General features: G+C 45.7%; 2 protein-coding genes across 6 annotated transcripts in view; both read left to right on the top strand.

Annotated features, from left to right (window-relative positions):
• The first annotated feature begins 328 nt into the window (after positions 1–328).
• On the top strand, positions 329–15,756 carry jph2 (junctophilin 2). Its single transcript, XM_069141777.1, has 7 exons — positions 329–717; positions 807–1,187; positions 3,969–4,785; positions 10,763–10,881; positions 11,979–12,916; positions 13,871–13,971; positions 14,048–15,756. The coding sequence occupies exons 2-6, from the start codon at positions 809–811 to the stop codon at positions 13,949–13,951; spliced, it is 2,334 nt and encodes a 777-aa protein (XP_068997878.1). The 5' UTR covers positions 329–717; positions 807–808; the 3' UTR covers positions 13,952–13,971; positions 14,048–15,756.
• A 2,731-nt stretch (positions 15,757–18,487) lies between these two features.
• LOC138193628 (IQ motif and SEC7 domain-containing protein 1-like) overlaps positions 18,488–24,867 on the top strand; it is a 56,700-nt gene continuing 50,320 nt past the window's right edge. Inside the window, exons 1-2 of one of the 5 annotated variants that reach the window (XM_069141763.1) lie at positions 18,488–18,574; positions 23,202–24,731. In XM_069141763.1, the coding sequence (XP_068997864.1) occupies positions 24,040–24,731 (692 nt within the window). In that variant the 5' untranslated portion in view covers positions 18,488–18,574; positions 23,202–24,039. Of the gene's footprint in view, positions 18,575–21,865; positions 22,392–23,196; positions 24,732–24,867 lie in introns of those variants that run through there. The other 4 variants (XM_069141762.1, XM_069141764.1, XM_069141760.1 and 1 more) reach the window with 4 other exon arrangements.

The following is a 24,867-nucleotide window of genomic DNA, read 5'->3' as shown; positions in this document are numbered from 1 at the left end:
TGTCGTAAATATTATCCTGATCTACTTTCATTTAATGAGAACCGCGGACACTCTGCAGGAGCATGAGTGGGACATTACAGAGATTTATAGGCGCTCGGGTAAATCTCTTAACAGCCTATTTAGAGAATAATTGTGTTCAACTTGCATTAACTGGGTTGTGTGTGCAGGCAGGGAGTCCTGAATACTTTCAGTCCCGAAGTGGCAAGACTCTGGCATGGCTCCTTGCAGGCAGCGCAGTAAAGGATTGGGTTGTATTTTTGGAAGGGTGTGTGCGGCGTGGATTGGTCGCCTTGTTAGGTCTGCTCAAACATTTCCATGCAGCAAGCAGCAGCGACCCGTCAGGAGATAGCTGGGTGGCAGGGACGAGGGGGGGGAAAAAAAAGGGGTGCTTTTTTTTTCTTCTCTGCGGCCACCTGGGGGAAAAGAAAAGGAAAAAAAAAAGCCATGTATAAGATCCCTGGCTTGTCAGGAAACAATTCGGTAATTTGGCTCCAAATTTTGTAACATCTGAATCTGCTGGAAGTAGGTCTTCATGAGTTTAAACAGAAGAATCCAAAGAAGACTTTGAAGTGTGAAGTGCGCACTCGGAGCTTCATGGACACGCGCAGAAATCCCGAAAGCAACTCCAAGAGAAGTTCAGCACCGAGGATATCTGCTGTCAGTTTTGATGTCAGGTGAAGGTGAAGTCAGGCTGACGGAGCTTGTATCTTTAGCCAGGTAACAGACCTAAAAAAAAAATTTAAAAAAAAAAGAAAAGAAAAGAAAACAACTTTACTTTTTTTTTTTTTTTTTTTTTGCGGGGTGAGGAATGAGCGGAGGTCGCTTTGAGTTCGATGACGGCGGAGCGTACTGCGGCGGCTGGGAGGGGGGCAAGGCGCACGGCCACGGCATCTGCACCGGACCCAAGGGCCAGGGCGAGTTCTCGGGCTCGTGGAACTACGGCTTCGAGGTGGTGGGAGTGTACACCTGGCCCAGCGGGAACACCTACGAGGGCTACTGGTCGCAGGGGAAGCGCCACGGTCTGGGAATAGAAACCAAGGGCCACTGGATTTACAAAGGGGAATGGACTCACGGCTTCAAGGGGAGATACGGCATCCGGATCAGCGTCGGCAGCGGGGCGAAGTACGAGGGCACGTGGAACAACGGGCTCCAGGATGGGTACGGGACGGAGACGTACGCTGATGGAGGTGAGAGCTCACACTGTTTCTGTTTTTTTTTTTTGTTTTGTTTTAAATTGCCTCCCATTGGGTTGTGTTTGTGGTTTAATGTTGCAGCTGGTAAAGATGGAGCTTAATTTGAACTACCTGACATGCAGGCCGGAAGTTGAATCTGTAATAAACTGTGTGATAATGTTTTGTTTTTGTTTTCAAAATGCACAAAAAAACAGAAAAAAGAAAGTAGAAGAAACTGGAAATACTCAAGAAAAGAGCTTTAAAAACTGCACAAAAGGAAAATACTAGAGTACAACATTTGCATGCATACTAAAACTGCAGCTGCACCTGCAAATCTTTCAAGTAAAATATGAATGAAATAGATACTCCACAGTAAGAAAAAAACATCATGAGTCAAAAGTGAATGCAAAATGTATTTAAAGTCTCAAAAGTGATCATAATTGAGAAAAAAGTGTCTCCTGTTAATGTTATTATCACTCGTGCGTTCACGTTTAAGTCTCATTTTAATGCTGCAGTTGATTTAAGTGACGCTAATTTGAATTTCTTTATATATTGTTGGATATTCAGTCCATAAAAGTGCGTCACATTTTTTCCAGAATGATCATAAAATCTTAATCTGTAAAGTGACTCCTGCTGTCAAGATTTAAGTGCAGTACAAGTACTCAGGAGTGTAAAGTAACATCTCATATTTGTACTTAAGTACAAGTAGCAAGAACAAAAGCTTGTTTCAGATGTTGTCAACAAAGTTATTATTCTCCGCTTTTGATAATACTGTGATGTTATTATGCGTATCAGCATTTAAAGTTGCAACTGTTCGAGGATGAGCGAATTCAACTCCCTTATGTTCTTTTTGAAAAGTAGAACCTATAAAATGTTTGATATTTTATTCATTTATTTCATGTTTTAACCTGCAAGACAACTAGTAACTATATCTGTCAAAGAGGTGTTTAAATAAACAGGACCTTAAAAAGTTGTCCTGAACTATAAAACTTGATTCCTTTTTCACCTCTTTTTTTTTTTTAATACCTGGATGGTTTGTTAAATCGTGCAGCAGCTTCGTGCTCCGCTGCATCGGGATCGTTGCAGGAGACGTGAGAGACAAATCACAGAGTGGAAAAAAACAGACCTGACGATCCTCGGGGTCTTTTTTTAATGATGTCTGTGTAACCAGAAAGAAAACACCACCCTGCTGCTGTCAGTCAAGATGGTGCTCGGAGCTGGTTGGAAATGTCAAACCCGCACGGGAATGTTTCCGTTTTTGTTCAACTACACAGTCGTGTTTACATCTTTTATTTACAGAAAATACAAAGGAAAACATAAAATGTCCTGCATTGGTAATCTCACGCAAGCAAAAGTATTATAATCAAGCAAAATGTAGTTCAAGTATCAAAAGTGTGCAGTTATGCAGCATCAGTGCAGTGCTATATTTGAGCATCACTGTCTTATACTACTGATGGATCACTGTGTAAAGTTTTCCGTTAAAGTTTTATTACTTACTTTAAATCTATAGTGTAATAATATCTAAACTTATCGGGAGTGAAATGTACAAAATTTAGGAATAGATTTATAAAGTAGTTTTCAAACCTTAATATTGTAGCATACAGTTTATACGGTAAGTAAATTCATTTATACACTTTTCCTCGAGTTTGTTGTTAATGTTCCACATTAACTGTGAGTCACTTCTCGAAGCCTCTGTTGGCATCTTGTGTCCGTCCGGTTCAAACATTGGACTCTGAAGAGGAAACTTAAATTAAGTTGGACGAAATAAAATTGATTGTGCTCGTACGCCAGCGGTGGTTTCCCCCTCGTCAACAGCTGACTCACCAGCTTTTAAGCGCAGTCTGCTGGAAGCTGTTGTGTGTGTGTGTGTGTGTGTGTGTGTGTGTGTATGTAGGGGGGAAGAGTTTGGGCGGAGGGGGGAGGGGGGAAGGGGGGTGGCACCAGATGTCAGGATGTAATAATAGCCCACAAGCTCCGTGCCCTCTTGGCCTCACGGGCTGAGGCCTCGCTGTCACTGTAATCCACACAAGTCAATTTTAGCATGAGAACAGACCCCGAGATGACTTGTCGGTGAGAGTATTAATGAACGAGACTTTTCAACGCTAAAGATATCCGTGACATTCTGGCAGGAACACAACAAAAAAAAATACGGGGGTTTTAACAACAGTCTGCGGCCGCGCTAGCAGCTCTGTGAGTCTGGACTTTGACGTCAACAGGCTCAGAATGACAGTGCTAACATGCTAATGATGCTAAAATGCTAAGATAATGTTTGCCAGCATTTGCACCACCTTACTTGCGTTAGCTTTCCTAACATTTGCTCATTACGAATCACAGCAATTATTGGCACCCGAAAAAACTTGCGAAGCAGTTTCAGCTGTGTGAAGACCTTCATTTTTCAGTGTTATTTGTTTTGCATATATTTGGTCGTAAATCAAAGTTTCGGGCAAAATTTTAATTTGAACATGATGGTGGTTCAAAAAGGAAAAGTAGAATTTGCCATTTAGAAATCTTGAATTTCTATAAAAAAAAAATAGTTTGGTCAATGGTTACATTGTGGAAAAACACACATTACATTTTTTTTGGAAAAGTCAGGGGATCCCCAACGTCAGTTGGATTCATCCTCTGGAAACCACGAATGTTCCTGCCAATTTTCATTCCAATCCATCCGATGGTTGTTGACTTCAGTCCAGACCAAAGCGGCGTCAGTAGAGCCGTCGGCCAACAAAACGGACGCTCCGAGGTTCGATCCGCGGTCCGGTTGGGTCGACTCACTTCCTGTTCTCCTGATGTTTGCAGGTACTTTCCAGGGTCAGTTCACCGGCGGGATGCGGCACGGCTACGGCGTCCGTCAGAGCGTCCCCTACGGCATGGCGGCGGTCGTCCGCTCCCCTCTTCGAACCTCCCTGACCTCCCTCCGCAGCGAGCACAGCAACGGCACCGTCCTGCAGCAGGACGTCCCCGTCATCACCGCCACCAACGCCTCGGGCGAGGAGACGCCCGTCGCCACCCCGACCCAGCTGGGCCCGTCCCGCGGCGGCTTCGCCCTCACGCTGCAGGTGGACCCCGAGGCCGTGAAGCCCAAGAAGAAGGGCCTGTTTCGAAGGGGCTCTCTGCTGGGCAAGCTGAAGAAGTCCGAGTCCAGCACGTCGCTGTCCAGCCAGAAGAGCAAGATCAGCTTCCTGAGGACGGAGTCGGCCCTCAGCTCCAACGCCAGCGACACCAACTCCACCATCAGCATCGGCGACGAGAGCCTGGTCGGCGCCGAGGACTTCCCCCCGGTGGAGGCCGACATCGACGCCACCACCACCGAGGTCTACATGGGCGAGTGGAAGAACGACAAGCGGTCGGGCTACGGGATAAGCGAGCGGTCGAGCGGGCTGAAGTACGAGGGCGAGTGGCTCAACAACCAGCGGCACGGCTACGGCTGCACCACGTTCGCCGAGGGAGGGAAGGAGGAGGGCAAGTACATGAACAACATGCTGGTGAAGGCCATGAAGAAGAGGGTGATCCAGCTGAGGGGAACCAAGATCAAGCAGAAGGTGGAGCGGGCGGTGGAGGGCGCTCAGAGGGCCGCGGCCATCGGCAAGCAGAAGGCGGAGATCGCCGCTTCCAGGTAAGAAGGAAGGACGCTTCGTCTTATCTGTGCTCTTTTCTAGGTTTACTTCATGAATCTGTTTTCCTGAAAATATAAACATCCAGCGACCTTTTCTGAAGATTTTAAGACTCTAGCTCACCATGAGGGCCAAAAATATTCTGTATTTTTTAAGCCTGTTGCGCCTCTTCTTTCCCAATCCAACCAAACAAAGATGTCAGCCCAGAACCTCCTGTGCTCATTTTGACGTAAAAACAAAAGTCATAATATCCGACTTTGCTTGAACTTTGCTTTATTTTCACGCAGAATATACAAAAATAATATTTATTCAGGCAGATGGTCTTTGAGGATTCTGGAAATTCTTTCACAACAACAAGTGTTGTTTTAAAAGACCTTCTGGTTCTTTTAGTATCACTCGGTGGTAAAAACAGGTGCGTTGTTCTGGGACTTGAATTCTGGAGCACATGTGACATCACAGATAATAAATTGTTACGCCTTGTTTTTTTTTTTTGTACAGATAAAAGATAAAAATGTGATAATTAGTGAGCTTTAAAAAAGGACTTTGGCTAACAGTTTCCCTCTGTTTACAGTCTCTATGCTAAGCTAAGCTAACGACCTGCTGGCTTGGTATTGATCTTCCGATCTTTAATCTTTGAACTATCCCTTTAACTTAGTAACAGACCAGCTACATATCAGTGCGACATAATCAATATAACCTCCCTGAAACCAGTCAATCAGTCCAGTTCTTTTCACGCAGTTCATCGTTTCACACGCGTCCGTCTTCAGTTGGACTGTGACCGTACAAGGCCGTGCTGGTGTTTTTTTATTTTTTTTTTTTATTGTCGGGCCCTGAAATACGCTGCGTGTTTACAGAAGCGAGACGAGCGGTGACGGACTGCAGACTCCCGTCCCGGCAGATTGAAATCTAAATATTATCGTGCGGTTGACAAGCAGCACACAGGAGTTATTCATTAGAGCCGCGAGATCACCTACGAGCGCGTCTGGAGCCGAGGATGGAAACGAGCTCCATTTAACCTCAACAAACAGAAATGATAGAAAAGTCCCGAGGTACCGGAGGAGCAGTCGATTTTTTTTTTTTTTTTTTTTTTTTTTTTTACTATTCTTGAGTATTTTTTGCTCATATTCAAACTTTTCTTTGATTATTTTTATGTCTTTGTGTTATGTTTTGAAAACTGTTCTGCACATCCGATGCATTCTCCGATATCTGAACTGGATTTCTTCAGATTTGGCGCAAACATTCACTCGGACTCGTGGGAACGATGTCATTCGATTTTTCAAGGTCAAAGGTCAACTGCATCGTGACATATACGACGTTATGCAGAAACACTTTTCGAAACAAAAGGGCAGATTTGGACCACATTTCACATTTATGTCAGACGCTGAATCGGTGACACTAATCTCGGGTTGTCCACCTTGAAAATGCATTCGCGACGACATCAAGAACTTCTCGAGGTTCCCTTTAATCATATCACGACTCGCCCATTTAACTTTTGACCTTTCAGATAATAATGGTAATAATAATATTCACATTTTCTTTATTTATACAGCGCTTTAAAAAAAACCCAAAAAAAACAGGTTAAAAAGCATTTTACATATATTTTTTTGAAAAAGCAGTAAGTAACAGTGAATAAAACATGAAGATAAAACAGATGAAAAGATAATAAAACAAGCAGTGGCTCAATAAAACAGTGAAATCGATAAAAAATGAAGTCTATAATAGTATGTTTGTTTTTAGAGGGATTTTAACCTGATCTGAGTTGCATTTAAATATATATATTAAGTATTTTTAAACCACTTCCTTTTACTGTGGTTTGTGGTAATATTACTTCGGTATTACATACATACATTGTGAAATCAGGACTTCTTCTTCTTACTTGTAGTAAGAGTGTTATTATATTGTTGTATTGGCCCTTTTTGTTTTTTCTATACTTCCCTAAAGGATTTGAGCGCTCCTGCCACCGCATTAACTAAACATTCAGTCTCCAGCGGCTGCGAACAGTAAACTGGAAATCCATTGTTATATAAGCAGAGGAGACATGACACATCTGTTCCGCCATGATCCTTTTTGGCAGCGAAGTCGAGGGGTTAAAAATACATCGTACAACCCTGCAGTTGGGTGGTGGTGGTGGTGGTGGTGGTGGGGGGTGGGGGGTTGCAGAACCAGAGCCGGGCCCTGTTCGGGGTCCAGTCGAAGGGTTCAGCTGACGCTCCGTGGACATTGTTTCTGTTGCGTGGGGCTGGCGGTCGGCCGTCTGGAGGAGGAGGAGGACGAGGAGGAGGAAGACGAGGAGGAGGAAGACTTGTGCTGTGGGACGGGGTGTAAATGACGCACACGCACGCACGCACACACACACACACACACGGGGAGGGGGGGGGGGGGCTTTTGGTCACAGAGAAGCCCTGACTAAATATGGACAGGCGCTCTCCTGCTGTATCACAATCACAGGGGAATGCAACAGCTGATTATCACCCCCACTGCTGCCTTCAGACCCCCCCCACCCCACCCCCTCTCCCCTCCTCTTGTCTTCACTGACACGCCGTGTTTTTTCTTCTTTCGTCGCCCTCTCCCGGTCCTGTTTTTTGTTTTTTTTTCTGTCTCTTTCCGTCCGGAGATCACAGGCCTTCACGGCACCGGCTTGCGTCACCGCTGGTGTCGAATGCTTCCACGGATATAAATATGACACGGCTCATCAGCGATGCGCTCGGGTATAAAGGGTTTGGCGTATACATGTACCACACCTAAAGCTTTGGTCGTGCGGTGGGGGGGGGGGGGTCTCGGGTTGCATACTGTACTGCTGAGACAAGCGTTTTTGTGTCGGCGGGTTGTAAACAAAGGTCAGACCCCTCCGCTCGGCGCCGCTCGCAGGTTGCTTTACGTACCTTAATAAAATATCTGCTCGGCATTTCAGAGGCACTGACGACATCTCTCGTTCCTTACGACGCGACCTCTCAGCGATGTCGCAATAATGAGGATTCAATTAGCACTTCATGAATGTGTATTTTGGACCAAGTGCTTTCATTATGTTTAAAAATGCGGTCCTCTTTTTATAGTAGCTAAATCCCTCTTTCGCACGCACACACACACACACACACACACACACACACACACACACACACACATAGCTGCATGGTTGACTGGGACCCTCCACCGTGATGCCAGAATATCTGCCACCGTCGACGGGCTCCAAGACGATGAAGAAAACAGACGCTCACAAAGCAGCAGAGCTTCTTTCTTTTTTTTTTTTTTGCAGGCCACTCGTTAAGATCGAACTTCTGGATTATTCTGTGACCTCATAGCTTTTTTTTGGTGGGGGGGTTAAAGGGGGGTCTCCTCCTCCAGCTGACATCTCGTCGCCTCCTCGGGGAGTACAACAGGCGTCTCCTCCAGGCGGGCCCTGAAAGCATAAAGGGTATTTGGGTCACGGTGTCAAATGTTACGTTTTGGTTGTGGAGAAAAAAAAAAAAAAAGGGGGGAAAGACCAGCTGCATGTTGTACAATTAAATTCTGTTGTTTTGACTGATGTTTGTTGCAGCTACAGTTCATATTTTTTACGTGCTTATTGTGAACAAACCCCACAGATAATATTCAGGTTTTTGTGGAGCGTTTTATCGCCTTTCAGCTCGCTGTTTTGATTTTACAACACGGGACTTTTAATGTTTTTGCTCGGCGTGTAGATGTTGTTGTTTTTTGCGACACCTGACAACGTTTTCAGCTGCTAAAGCGACAGATTTTTTTTACTCGGGAGTCACTGGACGCCAAAACAAACACACAAAGAGACTCATTATTGGACTCGTGTTGATCAGAGGACCCGGAAATATGTTGCTTTATGTGTGCTGGATTTGTAAATAAGGAACTGATTACAAACAAGTTTTCTGTAGCAACATAAAAGATTATGTCAGTGACCCCCAGATAGCCAAATATGAAATATTTATTAATATTAATATTTATATATTATCTTAAAATAATGAGAAACTTTCTCAAAATATTGACTTAGTATCTCAAAATATTGACTCAATATATTATTATTATTGTTTCAAAATTATTTAGAAAATCTCAAAATATTTTAAGATACTAAGTCAATATTTTGAGGAAGTTTCTCACTTTACATTTTTAGATACCAAGTTAATGCAGGTTTAACCGTCATTCATTCATCCTCTTCATAAAGAAATACTCGCTGTGACACATCCTTGAAGATTTTCACCAAAGAGCCAAAGAGGTTTGAGATTCAGGGTCCAAGGCATGCTGGGAAATTCAATTTGAATAATAAAAAAAAAATGACATCAAATACGTTATAGATAGACCATTAGTGCGTTTTTAGTTATTTTCTTATTGGATTTGTTGACGCTAAAGAACACATATAGAGAGAAACTTTTTCTTTTAATACTGAGAAGTTCACCTAAATGTTAACATTTCCATTTTTTGTTTGTTTATTTTATGATTTTTAAAGCGATAACATCAGCCTTTTTGTTGTATTTGTGGGTACGATGTAGTCCATAATTGAACCATTCCTTTGGACCAAACGACGCGACGTTTAAAGAGCGTGAGAAAACTGAGCGCGGAGCTTTCTTGGAAAAAGAAGGAGCTGACTCGGTGTGGACAGGTGGAGCTCATCTATATCGATCAGGGAACCTCAGGAGTCGGTTAATTGTTCCAGTTGGAAGCCCCCCCCCTCCTCCTCCTCCTCCTCCTTCCTCCCCAACGCCGCCGAGTCTCCGAAGTGGACCGGGGGAGTTATTTTCACTTCAGCTGATGGACGAGGAGTCGCTCGTTTGGCCTTCGACTAGAATATCTCAACGAGCGTTGCGTGAATGATCTTGAACTGGATTCCGGTGTTCAAATTTGGTGCAATCGTTCAACAGTTGAACTGAGTAGATTTGTAGCGGTTGAAGGTCAGAGGTCAAGGTCCCTGTGACCTCACGGCGATATCTGAGAAGTGGCTTGAGAGACCGTCTTCAAATCTGGCATAAACGTTCACTTGGACTCGAGGATGAACTCACAAGAGTTTGATGGTCAAAGGTCGCTGTGACCTCACATGACACTTTCGTGGCCATAATTCGTACACGACTTATGACAAAAGTTCACACAAATGTCCAACAGGGTAAAATGTTGACGTGTTTACATTTCAGATCCGAAAGGTCAAAGGTCAACATCACCATGACATCACCATGTTCGGCAAAAACAGCAACATCGTCATTTGAGGCGCTGTTTGCCGTCAGTCCGCTTCATTGGCCAATCACGTGAAGTCTTTTTTTTAAAGTGTTCTGATACCTGTTTTCTGCCAATGTTTAAATTACATAAGTGTTGCATTATGGGTAAATCTTTACAGCTGCTGTGTTGCCATGGCGAGATCCCTGTCTCTCTCACGCAGACTCACGTGTGACGGTGATGGAGGCCTCGCTAACTGGCCAGCAATAAGTCATTGTCTCGCAAAGGGCGCTGAAAGCATGTTTTTATTTCTGTCTCGCGGCCCACCAACAGAAAAAGGACACCTCCCCACTCGATAGCTAATAATACTAACGAGCCATCTGACCAGCAACGTCCCCCCGCCCCACCCGGCCTTCATTTCAACATGATTGAACACTATAAACAAGCCCCCTCGCACGGTTTAAAGCCACGATCTCCCAGGGTTCATAGTGTTTGATTGGAGGTTAAGATGAAGGTCAAACATATGTTACAGTAAAGGATGCCAACGATCCGCGTTTGAATAAACGCACCCCCCGTTTCTAGGTGTTGTTTTTTTTTTTACTTTAATTAAACAAAAAGAAAATATAACTGCTGGATTTTGTCCGCTTTAGCCAGAGCCGAGCTAGGCGTGTTTTAGCAGTCATTATGCTAAGCTAAGCTAATATTTTGGGAGATTTCCTTCTTGTTTCTTGGTTAAAATGTGTCATTTCAGATGTAAAACTCAGACCACTAAACAATCAGACGATGACTTTTGGGGTGTTTTTGTTTTTTTGCGTCCGTGCCCCCGTACAGGACCACCCACGCGAAGGGCAAGTCGGACGCAGCCGAACAGGCCGCTCAGGCCTCCAACGGCGAGTCCAGCATCGCCAGACTGGTGGCCAAAGAGCTCTCCCCTTCCTTCTACCAGCCAGGTCAGTGGTCATCCACACCTCATCTCTGAAATCAAAACAACGGAAAAAAAAAAGCCACTTTTATCATAATCTTACCTAAATATAGCAATTTATTTTCACCTGTGATCCGATGTCGTACTTTCTTTTTGGTGTTTAATTAGGAGGCTCATATTTACCTTCTTTCCCGGGTGACTTGAATGCACCACGAAATGCAAAAAAACACAACCACAATCCTCCCTTTATGTTTATATTCGTGGCCACAAATAGCACAGAAATCAATGTTTTTTTCAGCCGGAGCAAAGATGGCATGGCATTTCCATTTTTTAAAATTTTGTTTTTTACGATAATACAATTGTTGTTGTTTTTTAAAGGAAACAGCAAATATAAACTCCCAGCTTCCTGCACTTACAGCGTGTGATAGTAGATCCTTCTGCTGAAGGGTAGTCGCATTTGAATGTCTAAAAAAAGGAACATCTTATTGGGTCGAAGGGATCATATCGGTTTCATTGCGAGGCTGTCGACACACACTTACGCGTTCAGACAGACGCAAAGCAGACTTTTTAAAAGCCTGCTGCGTTCCTCTGCTGCTGCTTTTATCCCCTTAGAGAGAGAGCTTGAAGAAATCAGACACAAACAGGAAGTTAAAAACAAGACACAAAAAGAAGTTTTATTTTTTCTTGACATTTTAATGTAGGGAAATTAGTTTTATTCAAAAGTCAGTTTTTTTTAAATGAAAGTGTCCCACCGTAGTCAACAATAATTGGTTAAAAAAAATCCACACAATCAAATATGACTGTAACTGAATTTATAAATTAAATTTAAAAAGAATTAAACAAACAAACAATATAGTGCTGGAGAAATTAAAAGTTAAATGAATTACCATCCTCGCTGTCTTTTTTTCCAGGCTTTTGAGACAAATTTCAAATAATTTAAAGACGACTATTTCAGGATTTGATCATTACAAAAAAATGTCAGGTCATTTCATGCAAGAATTTTAAGAATATTCCTTAAATGTTTGTGATATTTGCAGCAGAAAACTCTATTTATCATGTTTGTCAGATAATGTGTGATTTATTTATCATCAAGAGACGCGACAAAACCACTTACGCGTCTTTCAGGACCCGAGTATCTGAAGAAGAGGGTGTTACAGGAGGTCGTGGAGGGCGGCGAGAACCCGGAAACCGTCATGCACGAGCCGCTGCTGGCGGAGGAGGAGCCCATGCCGACGCCGCCCGAGAGCCCGTTCATGAACGAGCTGGACAGCCTCATGCCCGGCTCGTCCCCGGGCCGCACGCCGTCCCCCAGCCCCGGCATCGTCAGCAAGGAGGAGCCCAAACTGCTCAGTCCGGGGAGCTGGAACGAGGACAGAACCGGCAAAGGTGGCGGCAGCAAACCCAACAGCAGGCCCGGCAGTCGCCCCTCCACCCCGTCGACCGCCGTCTCTGCTCCCGCCACGGCCGCACCCGACGGAGGCGGGGCCTCCGGCAGCCGCGGCCCCTCTCGCACCCCGAGCCGTCAGAGCAGCAAGAACGAGCAGGGCTCCGACCTGGAGATCAAGCCGCTGCAGAAGTTCGACTCCGAGGCGCCGGCCGTCGTGGTCTCCACCGCCGCCCCCGTAAGGACTAGCCTCATCTTGCCAGATGAAGATGAAGAAGAAGAAGAAGAAGAAGCGCCGCGCCCCGCCTCCAAAGCGGCCTCCAAAGCTGCGACCCCCGAACCGAAAGCCGCCGCGCTCCCAACCGCAAGAGCGCCGTCGGTCCACGAGCGAGCGCCGTCCGAGAACAGAGCGGAGTCCAGGGAGGCGAGCCGGCCGACCAGCAAAGCGGAGACGAAGCTGCCGCCGAAACGGCAACCGAGCCCGGCCCCAGCTCCGGCTCCGGGTCCGGCCCCGAAACCCGCTCCGAGTCCCGAACCCAAAACGCTACCGAAGCAAGTGGAGGTCAAAGCCGTCGCTGCCAAACCAGCCCCGAAGGCCGATCCCAAAGCGGAAGCCCGACTGAAGGCCGTGTTGTCGAGCACGAGTCACGAGGCGACCTCGGAGGCGCTGGAGCTGGAGGTAAGAACAACTGCTGGATGGATCACGTTCATGGTCCTCAGAGGACGTTTACCGCTGAGCCATCTGATGGTTTCCAGTAAAATGTGTCAACAAAGAGGATCTTTTAATTTTTCGGATTTTGGGTCAAAAGATTTCAATACTTTATCACCAAACATCTGCAAGAGTAATTACCTTCCTACTAACTCAAAATGTATCGTGTGTTTAGATAATATAGATTAGCAAACGTTACCATGGTAACGAGCTAAACTAAGACGGCGCACTGGAAACGCATCACCATGTCAACATTGTGGCATGAAGACCAAACGGCAGTGACGTCACCCGTTGGTTTTGTGAACGGCCGTGATGAAGCCTCGAGTTCGTAATTTGGCCGGTGCCATCTTGCTCGTCCCAATCGGTGTGGGGCAGGAAGTGACCATATATGGGCGAAATTGGGGTGGAGCGAGCGGTGAATCTCACCGATCTGATCGGAAACCTAACGATACAACGTCCCGCCCACCAATAGCCGTAACCTGACTGCACCACGGGCCTGTCAATCAAACAGACACGCCAACAAAAACACTATTTTTGAAGTTCATTTTCTAATGAATGAGGGATTATTTTCAGACGGACCTCCAGAAAACTAATAAGAAGGAGCGACTTCAGCTGACAACACCGAGATAACTGGCGGAGAAACTTTACTGACTGAGAATTTGATGAGAGAAGTTGAATGGGAGTCTATGGAGCCGGAGGCTTTTTGGAGCCGACCTCTAGTGGCACTCGGTGGTATCGCAGCTTAAAGCAATTCAGCATCGGCCTCATTTTTCAGAGCCGGAAGCTACGAACACTTTCATATCCAGTCTGCGATGCAGACGTTAGCGTTCAGCAGTGCTTGGAGGACCTTATTTTGACAATAATTCAAAGTCCCTAATGAAAAAAAACTTTTTTGACCCCACGTTATGTTCCTTTCTTCTCGAGGGCCCAAACACCATCATGATCTGCATGGTGATCCTGCTCAACATCGGCCTGGCCATTCTCTTCGTTCACATCTTGTCCTGAGACGTTTCCCGCCACGTCAGGTAATTAAAAAAAACAACCTGCTGATAGAAAAAGAAATAAAACACATGAATTGATTTTCGTATTGTTCTGCCGCAGGTCACCAGCAGCGTCGGAGAGAGACGGCGTTCTTCTTCCTCCTCCTCCTCCTCCTCCTCCTCAGCAAAGGACCAGAGATCAGAGACGCCCGCTGAGGGGAACCAGACGCCTCACACAGAACCGCTGCAGCTCCTCTACAGTTTTTTTTTTTTTTTTTTTTTTTTTTTTTTTTTGGTCGGTGTGACTGTGTGGAGGCTCTGAGAAGCTCCTCTCTTTTCCGGAGCTTTTAGACAAAAAAAAAAAAAAAAAAAAGGTGAAAGGACACTGAGCGACTGAAACTGTGAAGGTCGTTGGAGGGAGCGCGTCCCGCCGCGCCGACACCGGAGACTCGACTTTTTCTCACCGCGTGTCACGAGCGTGTCGACATTTTTTTTTTCGCGGCTTTCGAACTAAATGTTTTGCAGTTGGCACACACCGGCTGGCCGAATCAGGCGTTCAGAAGACCGACTCGGCAGTTTGTATCACGTGCATCGTTTTTAATCGCCGGCTGAAGGAATGTTTAACCGTCCACTTTGCCTTAAAACTCGATTGTTTAGACAGGAAATAAAAAAAAATGTAGAAAAAAACTCTGCAGCAGACGTGTAAAAAAAAAGAAAAAAAAGAAAGTTTTTTTTTTGGGGGGGGGGGGGGGGGGTGATGACTGTTGCTGTCACTTTTTAATTATCTGCACAAAAAAAAAAAAAAGATGTAGGAATCTGAAATCTGCGTGTGCGTCGTGACTGTGCTGTAACAACACTGTGAAAAATTGATTTTCCACGTTCACTGGGATTTTACATGCTTTTATTGTCGTTCTTGCTGCTTTGATTTTTTTTTTTTTTTTTTTTTTGGCAGGAAAAAAAAACCCAAAACGGGAGAAGGAAACTTGGAAGCTTTCACGAGGCTCGTATGTTCGCTGCGGTTGTCATGCAACGGGGTTTTTAAATGAGAGCTGTTGTACGTCGGAATAAGCGAACACTGAATGTCTAAGCGACGAATCTGCAGGTTTATATTCACGCGGCGGGGGGGGGGGGGGGTGTCGCGTCCGCCGCCGCTTTAGAGGCAAATATACGTTTTTTTTTGTACGCGTGAGGGCACTTTGAGTGTACGTGTCTTTTTTTTGTACCTTTTTTTTTTGTTTTTTTTGGAAGTGCACATCGTTTCAGCATTCAAAAATATTCTGGTGGTTCAGAATGATTTTTTGCAAAAAAAAAAAGATTAAAAAAATAAATGTATTTATTTCCCAAAGGAGTCAGTCAGATTACCTCATGATTGTGAGATGGAGGGAATGATTCTTAACTCCATGTCTTACACTGAAGATGGCGCTCTTTTCTTTCTTTTTTTTTTTTTTTTTTTTTGACCCGTTCATGTACGGACCGTTTTTTGTTGTTGTTGTTGTTGTTGTTGTTGTTGCTGGATTCGTGTTACCTTTCTTGCAAATGAACACAGAAGGAGGAGGTGAAAAAAAAAAAGAAAGAAAGAAAAAGCCCACGAGCATTTAAAAAAAAAAAACTAGTTCCAGTGAAACCTCTAGTGAAATCTACCTGAACTCAATCCTACATGAAAAAGGAAGAACTTCGTACAGGTCGGTGTTTAACGTAGAGGCCATTTTGTTTTTTTGTCTGTTTTTGTGCAAAGTGGAACACACAAAAAAAAAAAACGCATTTGTGTAGACAAACCTGGTCAAAAATTACAAAGCTAAAAATTTAATAAAAGAAAAAACTTTTACAACACTTGTGAATGTTTCTAAATGTATTCTATTATTTTCGTCGCATATCGCTCGTTTACAGAAGAAATCCTGTCCAGTAACAGCAGAAGTAAGTATTTTTAAACACCACCTGTCTCACCAGACGCCCCTCTTTGAATACCGCACACTATTTTAAACCCGGCCGGGGGTTCGGGCCTCGGTTCTTCTCCGGCAGGAAGTTCTGCCCGAAAAAGTCCAAATTAATTAAAGTAAACGTGAGATATGCAAACTGTGAAACTCATTTAGTAGTTTAAGGACGGTGCCTCCTGTTGCCATGCTGATCGTTTTAAATTTTACTTCAACATTGGAGTCCAAAATCTGAACATCACTGCCCCCATGTGGCTGAAATCGGCATCAGCTCCTTCCCTGCAGTCAGTGACACTAAAATTATAACAATATTTAGGTAAAAATGTAACAATGGATTACAGTTTAAACACGAGCAGTTTGATGATTTTATTCTGACTGACGACAACATAGCCTGAACAATAATCTATACAAGAGGCAAGTTTAAGTAAAGGAAATAAAACTAGATGTTTTGACAATGTTTATAAATTCCTGTAATTATACTTCTTTTAATTGGCACAGTAAAAACATTCTTTTTGACAGGTTATTTTTTTTAATTTATTCTTACATTTAGTGTATTTCCTTGACCAATCACAACCTCCTCCTTGAACCTTAAAAGTTTTTTTTGCACTAACACTTTGCCACCACCAGAAGGCGCCATATATTAAAAGCTGCATCATGCTGAAGAGAAGATTGGAGTTTGTGGACTCATTAAATAATGCTGCCGGTTATAAACATGTTTCGGGGAAGTTTTTAACATTAAAACCCAATAATTGATGCACCTTCAACCCCGTATGTCTATATAAATTCACTTATTCATTATTTCCACTTCTCATTTAAGCCACTCTAGAGAAGCACTTTAACATGCACATTTAAACTACTACGTAATAGACTGTTACAGAATATTACAAGGCACCTTTTAAAGTTTTTAGGTTGTCTTAACTTCTGATTTAAGGTCACCACCTCGAACAAACTAAATCGGAGTAAAACAACTAGAATTTAAAGGTCCCCACAGGACCCCCTTTAAAGCCCTAATCAGGGACTACAAAAACTACAATTTACATTCACCATATGACCCACCCCCCTTTTTAAAACCCTAACCTGGCAAAGCAATATTTCTTCAAAATAATCTGGAGTCTGCAGTCATTATTAGACCTCTTTACAACCTAACCGGGACCAAGGACTTGTGACGACGTCACCACGGAGAAGACCTCATCCTAACACCTCAGAGTGGACACACAAGTTAGGAGAGTTTGACTGGCATCGAGACGGCCTCACTATACCGAAATGCTGGACTAGATGAGAGTCATTGTGATTAAAACAAACCTAACCCCTTAACCTAACATTTACTACTGACCTCTAGTCAGCACCCGCTTCAGAAAATGACGCTAAATGAGGAAAAGTGAGGTTCAGTAATTGTGATGAGAGCGGACAGGAAGTCAAGCGACATCATTTGAGGAGCAGGAGGAGGAGGAGGAGGAGGAGGAGGGATCTGACAAATCAGAGACGGTTGATTTCTGATGCGTGTCAGTACAACTCCGCACCACTTCAGCATGATGACATGGTGACCAGATCACCCTAATGTATGTCAAGTTTCTACAGCTGGACAGCAGAGAAAAACTAGAGCACACACACACACACACACACACACACACACACACACACACACACACACACCAGTCTGGGTTAACCTGAATTATGAAGATGGGAGGAGGCAGAAATAAAAGATGTTCAGAGAAGGTGAAACATTATGGAGATGAAAAGGTGAAAGAGGAGGAGGAGGCTGAAGGAGGAGAAGGAGGAGGAACGAGGAGGCTGGAGGAGGAGGAGGAGGCAGATGCCGGAGGAGGAGGAGGCTGCAGGTGCAGCAGCTGAAGAGCATCAGGACTGATGATGAAAAGAGCCACCAGAGAGTGAGGAAAGAGGTGATGTCTCACTCTGCTACTGTTCTCAGAGCCCTGAGATGTCGGTTTGTTTGTCGTGATGAAGGTCGAGAGGAGCGTCAGCGATCAACGACACGTTATTAAAAGTTCCAAATCATCAAACATATATTAAACATCTGAACATCTGAAGCCTCACCACACACTGCTGCCTGCTGCAACAAGGGCTTTAGCAATTAGCTGCATTCATATTAGTGTTGTTTCAGAGGTCAGAGGTCAGACACTCATCCTGGTTTCAATTATAATCATCGTGTTTACATGGAACCCAGAAATCGGCTTCTGCATTACAGATAGTATATAGTAATTATGTAGTGAGTATATAGTGAATACACGGTAAGTATATACTGAGTACATTGTGAGTATATAGTGAGTACATGGTGAGTGTATAACGAGTATATAGTGGATATAGTGCACAGGACGTCTCTGATATTTACCTTCAACTTGATGGTCTCACGCTGCTGGCTATCAGTCTCTTACACACATACATGAAATGATATGAAAGCTTTAACTGGGGTCCACAGGTATTGTTGTTGTTGTTGTTTTCTTGTACACCGGAAGGGGACTTCATCAGTTACATTTGTCGTTCAGCAGGTGTTTATTTCACGTTAAATGAAGCTCTTGTTGTCTCCTGAACACGGATGAAACGGAAACACGCTGCCACGTCTGTCTGTTCGTTCTATTCTTCACAGAGTGAGACATCCTGTTGACGGTGGAGGATCTTTGGAGCGGCCGCAGCTCCAGCAGGTCGGTGTGCAGATTGTTCTGATGCAGCGGAGGACGGAGGACGAGCTGCAGCCACAGGTACCACCGAACCGGTCCACAACCGAACTGCATTACCGCAGCGATCGTGTGTGTATGTGTGTGTGTGTGTGTGTGTATGTGTGTGTGTGTGTGTGTGTGTGCGCGCGCGCGTGTTTTTTTTTTTTTTTTGTATGTGTGCGCGCGCGCGTGTGTGCGTTTTCTCTGAGAGATCGGAAAACATCAGCACCGATGTTTGTTTATTATCTACGTGTTAATTTATTGCAACCGTTTCCGGTTTTCACGGTTCTGGTGGCACGTCGGAGCGCTCGTGCTGCATCGCTGAGGGGTTAATTGGTTTTCCTGTCACATAGTGCGGATACAGCGCGAACAGAATGGGAGCAGAACCTCAAATCCTCCCGTGGTCTCCTTCTAGAAGCTTCACCTGTAATCAGCAGCATCGATCAGCTGTATTGATCCCTGTCAGTAGTCCGGTTTGATATGAGCAGGCCAGAAGCAGCCGGTCCAGTGGAGTCTACTGTGTATGATGTATTTCTGATGATGTGTGATCAGTTGTCATGTAAGAACTCATTACTGGGCCTTTAATTCTGACTGTGTGACTCCATCCAGTGTTTCATAAGCTGCTCTGTGAACTGCAGCCTTTGTAGTATCAATAACCTGCATGATAACCTGCGATCAATAACCTACATGATAACTTGTGATTAATAACCTACTTTATAACCCATGATCAATAACCTACGACAACCTGTCATCAATAACCTACATGATGATCTGTGATCAATAACCTATATGATAACCCGTGATCAATAAGTAGTGGAAATCACTGCACAGGCTCAGGAACACTTCTGAAAACCTTCGTCTGTGAACAGTTCATCGCTGCGTCCACAAACGCAGGTTAAAACTCGGGGACATGAAGCCCGAAAGATCCCGAACGTTTACAGAGTGTTTTTAAAACGAGATGCGTTGTTTTTAGTGGGGTTTTTTGCAATTAAATATCGGTTTATGTGATTTGCAAAATCATTGTATTGTGTTTTTATTTGCATTTCACACGGCGTCACTTCTTTTTTGGGTAACGGGGTTGGACATAATGTTGGAACGTCTGGATTAGATGTCCGCATGGAACTCTGGAAAATCGTCAACAGAGAGCCTTGAAATGCTGGACTGTGTGGTTGTGTCCTGAGCAGCCTGTTATCATGATGGAGAAGCCTGTTGCCATGGCGCCACAGTTCAGGTGGTTTCACAGTGAATGTTTTCCCTCGGACGCCGAGTTGGTGTTGATATGAAGGGAACGTAGTGACGACGTGTTGATATGAAGTGAACGTAGTGACGACGTGTTGATATGAAGTGAACGTAGTGACGACGTGTTGATATGAAGTGAACGTGATGACGAAGTGTTGATATGAAGTGAACGTGATGACGAAGTGTTGATATGAAGTGAACGTAGTGACGAAGTGTTGATATGAAGTGAACGTGATGACGAAGTGTTGATATGAAGTGAACGTGATGACGAAGTGTTGATATGAAGTGAACGTAGTGAAGACGTGTTGATATGAAGTGAACGTAGTGAAAACGTGTTATGAAGTGAACGTAGTGACGAAGTGTTGATATGAAGTGAACGTGATGACAACATGTTGCTCTGAAGTGAACGTAGTGACGAAGTGTTGATGTGAAGTGAACGTGATGACGACGTGTTGATATGAAGTGAGCGTAGTGACGAAGTGTTGATATCAAGTGAACGTAGTGACGAAGTGTTGATATGAAGTGAACGTAGTGACGAAGTGTTGATATGAAGTGAACGTGATGACAACATGTTGCTCTGAAGTGAACGTAGTGACGAAGTGTTGATATGAAGTGAACGTGATGACGACGTGTTGATATGAAGTGAACGTAGTGAAGATGTGTTGATATGAAGTGAACGTGATGACGAAGTGTTGATATGAAGTGAACGTGATGACGAAGTGTTGATATGAAGTGAACGTAGTGACGAAGTGTTGATGTGAAGTGAACGTGATGACGACGTGTTGATATGAAGTGAACGTAGTGACGACGTGTTGATATGAAGTGAACGTAGTGACGAAGTGTTGATGTGAAGTGAACGTGATGACGACGTGTTGATATGAAGTGAACGTAGTGACGACGTGTTGATATGAAGTGAACGTAGTGACGACGTGTTGATATGAAGTGAACGTGATGACGAAGTGTTGATGTGAAGTGAACGTGATGACGAAGTGTTGATGTGAAGTGAACGTGATGACGAAGTGTTGATATGAAGTGAACGTGATGACGAAGTGTTGATATGAAGTGAACGTGATGACGTGTTGCTCTGAAGTGAACGTAGTGACGACGTGTTGATATGAAGTGAACGTAGTGACGAAGTGTTGATATGAAGTGAACGTGATGACGACGTGCTGATATGAAGTGAACGTAGTGAAGATGTGTTGATATGAAGTGAACGTAGTGATGAAGTGTTGATATGAAGTGAACGTGATGACGAAGTGTTGATATGAAGTGAACGTAGTGACGAAGTGTTGATGTGAAGTGAACGTGATGACGAAGTGTTGATGTGAAGTGAACGTGATGACGAAGTGTTGATATGAAGTGAACGTGATGACGAAGTGTTGATATGAAGTGAACGTAGTGACGAAGTGTTGATATGAAGTGAACGTAGTGACGAAGTGTTGATGTGAAGTGAACGTGATGACGACGTGTTGATATGAAGTGAACGTGATGACGAAGTGTTGATATGAAGTGAACGTGATGACGAAGTGTTGATATGAAGTGAACGTGATGACGAAGTGTTGATGTGAAGTGAACGTAGTGACGAAGTGTTGATGTGAAGTGAACGTGATGACGACGTGTTGATGTGATGTGGCGATCATAGTAATATTTAATAATAGCAATAAAAGCTTTTAATTGTTGACTTTCCAACGATAAGTTTCCGTTTACGCTCAGTGATTAAAACAGTGTAGAACTTTTGCTGCAGTTTGAATCCTTCCTTGATAACCAGCAGGTGAATCCGTGATGAACTGGAGGATGGACGTAGCGCTGCAGCGCCTCGTGGTTCCCTCAGGTGGCGCTCCGTCCAGGTGAAGAACCTGGATGTGATCAGAGTGTTTAGTTTATGGACATACATTCAGTCATGTGTTTTCTGTTGTCGCTCTGTGACGGTACCCGTTTTTTTTTTTTTTTTTTCCTCTCAACACATACACCTCCTCCTCCTCCCCCTCCTCCTCCTCTACATCCATCCATCCATCCATCCAGGCAGCCTGTCTGGACCCGACACCTCCTCCTTCCTTCCTCCTCCTTTTTTTTTTTTTTTCTTTCTGTTTTTTTTACGGCAACATAGCGGAGGAGGAAAAAAAAAAAAAAAAAAACCCTGATATTTCAGCGGTGATTAGAAGCAGAGCGCGGTGCGTTCACACGCTCGTGCAGACGGAGAGAGGGGGGATCATCGGCGCTGCAGCAGCGGATCGCCGGGCTGTCAGACGCAGAGGAATGATAATTAGAAAGAGATTGACTCGGCAGCGAGAAGAAAAAGAGGGAGAAGGAGGAAGAGGAGGAGGAGGAGGAGGAGGAGTGTAGGCCTGCAGCAGCAGCAGTGGAGTGAGCAGAGGAATACATGAAGAAAGAGAGAGAGGGAGGAAGGAGGACTGAATTTATCAACATCTGATCGAGAAGAAGGAGAGCGCGCAGCAGCTCTGTTTTTCTGAGGAACATGATGGTGACAGCAGCAGCAGCGGAGGAGGAGGAGAGAGAGGGATGAGCCGGGATCAATAATCCTCCGTCCTCCTCCACCTCCTCCTCCTCCACCTCCTCCATCTCCATCCCTCCATCACCTCTGCAGGAGCTGCTGAGACCTGTGAGACTCTGCTGCCTGCTTTTATTCTCGTCGATGTTCTCTGGATGCTGCGTCGTGTCCGTGTGTGTGTGTGTGTGTGTGTGTGTGTGTGTGTGTGTGTGTGTGTGTGTGTGTGTGTTCGTTCGTTCGTTCGTTCGTTCGTGTGTGTGTTCGTGTAAGCGTGTGTGAACAACAGTGAGCGAGTGAGTGAGTTTGTGTGCAAACATGTTTGTGAGGGAGTGCGAGCGTGTGTGTGTGTGTGTGTGTGTGTGTGTGTGTGTGAGAGAGTGAGTGAGTGTGAACAATAGTGACGAGTGTGTATAGTAAGCGTGTGTGTGTGTGTGTGTGTGTGTGCGTGTGTGTGTGTGTGAGCGAGCGAGTGTGAGCGTGTGTGTGAGAGTGAGTGTGAACAGTAATGACGAGTGTGTATAGTAAGTGTGTGTGTGTATGTGTGTGTATGAGCGTGTGTGTGAGCATGACCGAGTGAGAGCGAGGGTGAACAATAGTGAGCAATTGAGTGTGTGTGTGCGTGTGTGTGTGTGTGTGTGTGTGTGTGTGTGTGTGTGTGTGTGAGTGAGAGATATTGACCCACATTTGATAGAAAACCTGAAATGTATTTCACTTTTTCACCAGCAGGGCGTGGCCTTCTTAAAACGAGAGACCTGATGAGTTGTTAAGCTCCGCCTCTGCTGGCTGAGCGAGTTGTTAATGACTGTGAGAGGACGAGTGTTAGGACAGGATGATCAGGTGTTAGAACCAGAACCAGAGAACATGAGTACTGACACTGATCTTCAACGTCTTATCTCTTCTTCTTTTTCATGTGGAGGACAGGAAGCTCCGCCCACAGTGACAGTGAAAGACTGGAAGCTCCGCCCACAGTGACAGGGACGTGAAGCCCAGCCGCCTCCCTGATCCAGGAAGAAGACAAACACCTGACATGACATTTGACCTTTTCACATCCTGTGGCGTCACAGACCGACAGCAGGAGGACGGACTGAGTCCGGCTCGGGACGACCCGGACGAGGCGACCGCGTCCTCCGTGTTTGTCAGGAGATGATTTTGGACGGACGTTGCCTTTTCGTTTCTGAGCTCACCTCACTTCTCGTCCCGTCGGAGGTTCTGACCCTGGATTTAAGATTTACGACGAGGCGCTGAAGGACGCTGGTGATCGGGTACCGCCTGTCCAGTCTGTCGGATTTGCAACATGTTGGACACGGTGGGACGGACGGGGACGGAGACGGCGTCCGCTGCCAGGATCTAACGTGGTGATGTGCACGGCGCACCGACTCACACACACACTCGCTGACAAATAGGAAGTCAAACTGTTCTGACGGTAGCGGGGGCGGGAGGGGGGGGGGGGGGGGCGTGGACGAGATCCGTCTGACATATTTTTTTGTGGTTTTTAACGGTCATGGGTCTGAAGACCGACCGGAACACCTGACAGAACCAGGGGGATGGTCACCAACCCAATAAAACTCTGTGATTGGAGCGCACCGGGACCAGGTCCATCTTGATCTTCCAATCAGAGCTCACAGAAGAAAAAAAAAGTCTCTCCCCCCCACTTGCCTCTGGTGGGGGGGAGGGAGGGAGGGAGGGGTTTAGCGTCCGTGAACCTTTAGCCTGAGGTTTTTTGTTAGCCTCCGCGCTAACTCTCAGGCCAGTTTAAATCATGGAGGCTAATCCGGGCCCGGGCAGCCCGGAGAGCCCGAACCGAGCCGTGGAGTACCTCCTGGAGCTCAACAACATCATCGAGAGCCAGCAGAAGCTTCTGGAAACGCAGCGGCGCCGAATCGAAGAGCTGGAGGTCCAACTGGACCGGCTCAGCCAAGAGAACAAGGACCTGCGCTTGGACCGCCAACCCGTCGCTCCTCCCCCGCCCGCTCCTCCTCCCTCCCCTCCCCTCCCTCCCCCTCCTCCACCGCCTCCGCCCACTCAGGCCACGCTGGTGTCCATGTCGACCAAGAACCACCATCACTACAACAGCCAGCACCAAGCTCCCCTCCAGCCCCCCACCTCCATCCCCCTCCTCCACCACCACCACCAGCACCACCACCACTCCTCCACCCACCACTGCTACAACAGCACCAACAGCACCGCGGCTGCCGTTCTGGTTCCCGCCCAGCCCTCCATCTCCGTCCCCGCCCACATCCCGGCGCCGCTCTGCTCCCCGGCTCCACCTCCGCCGCCTCCGATCCCGCCCCGGGATCAGCCGCGGGCCCACAGCCGGCTGACCCGAGCGCCCTCCACCAGCACCGGCACCAACACCAACTTCGTGGAGAAAGAGAAGGAGCGGTTGGAGCGCCTGCACAGAGCCAACGCCGCCAACAACCACCACGCCCACACCCTCCACCTCCACAAACCGTAAGTCCCAGAGTCCTTTACTACACCCGCAGCCGGAGGTCGCACGAGGGAGGGAGCAGGGGGGCAAACCGGAGTCGCCGGCCGGCCCGGTTTGGTGATAAAATGGTGCAAGTTTAAATGTAAATCTTGGTTCCGT

The sequence above is a fragment of the Embiotoca jacksoni genome, unplaced genomic scaffold (assembly GCF_022577435.1).
Source record: "Embiotoca jacksoni isolate LCO1_2020_lvr unplaced genomic scaffold, fEmbJac1.0.p SCAF_91, whole genome shotgun sequence".
Taxonomy (NCBI): Eukaryota; Metazoa; Chordata; class Actinopteri; family Embiotocidae; genus Embiotoca; species Embiotoca jacksoni.
The sequence above is the reverse complement of the archived record's forward strand: the minus strand, read 5'-3'. Positions and strand labels throughout refer to the sequence as shown.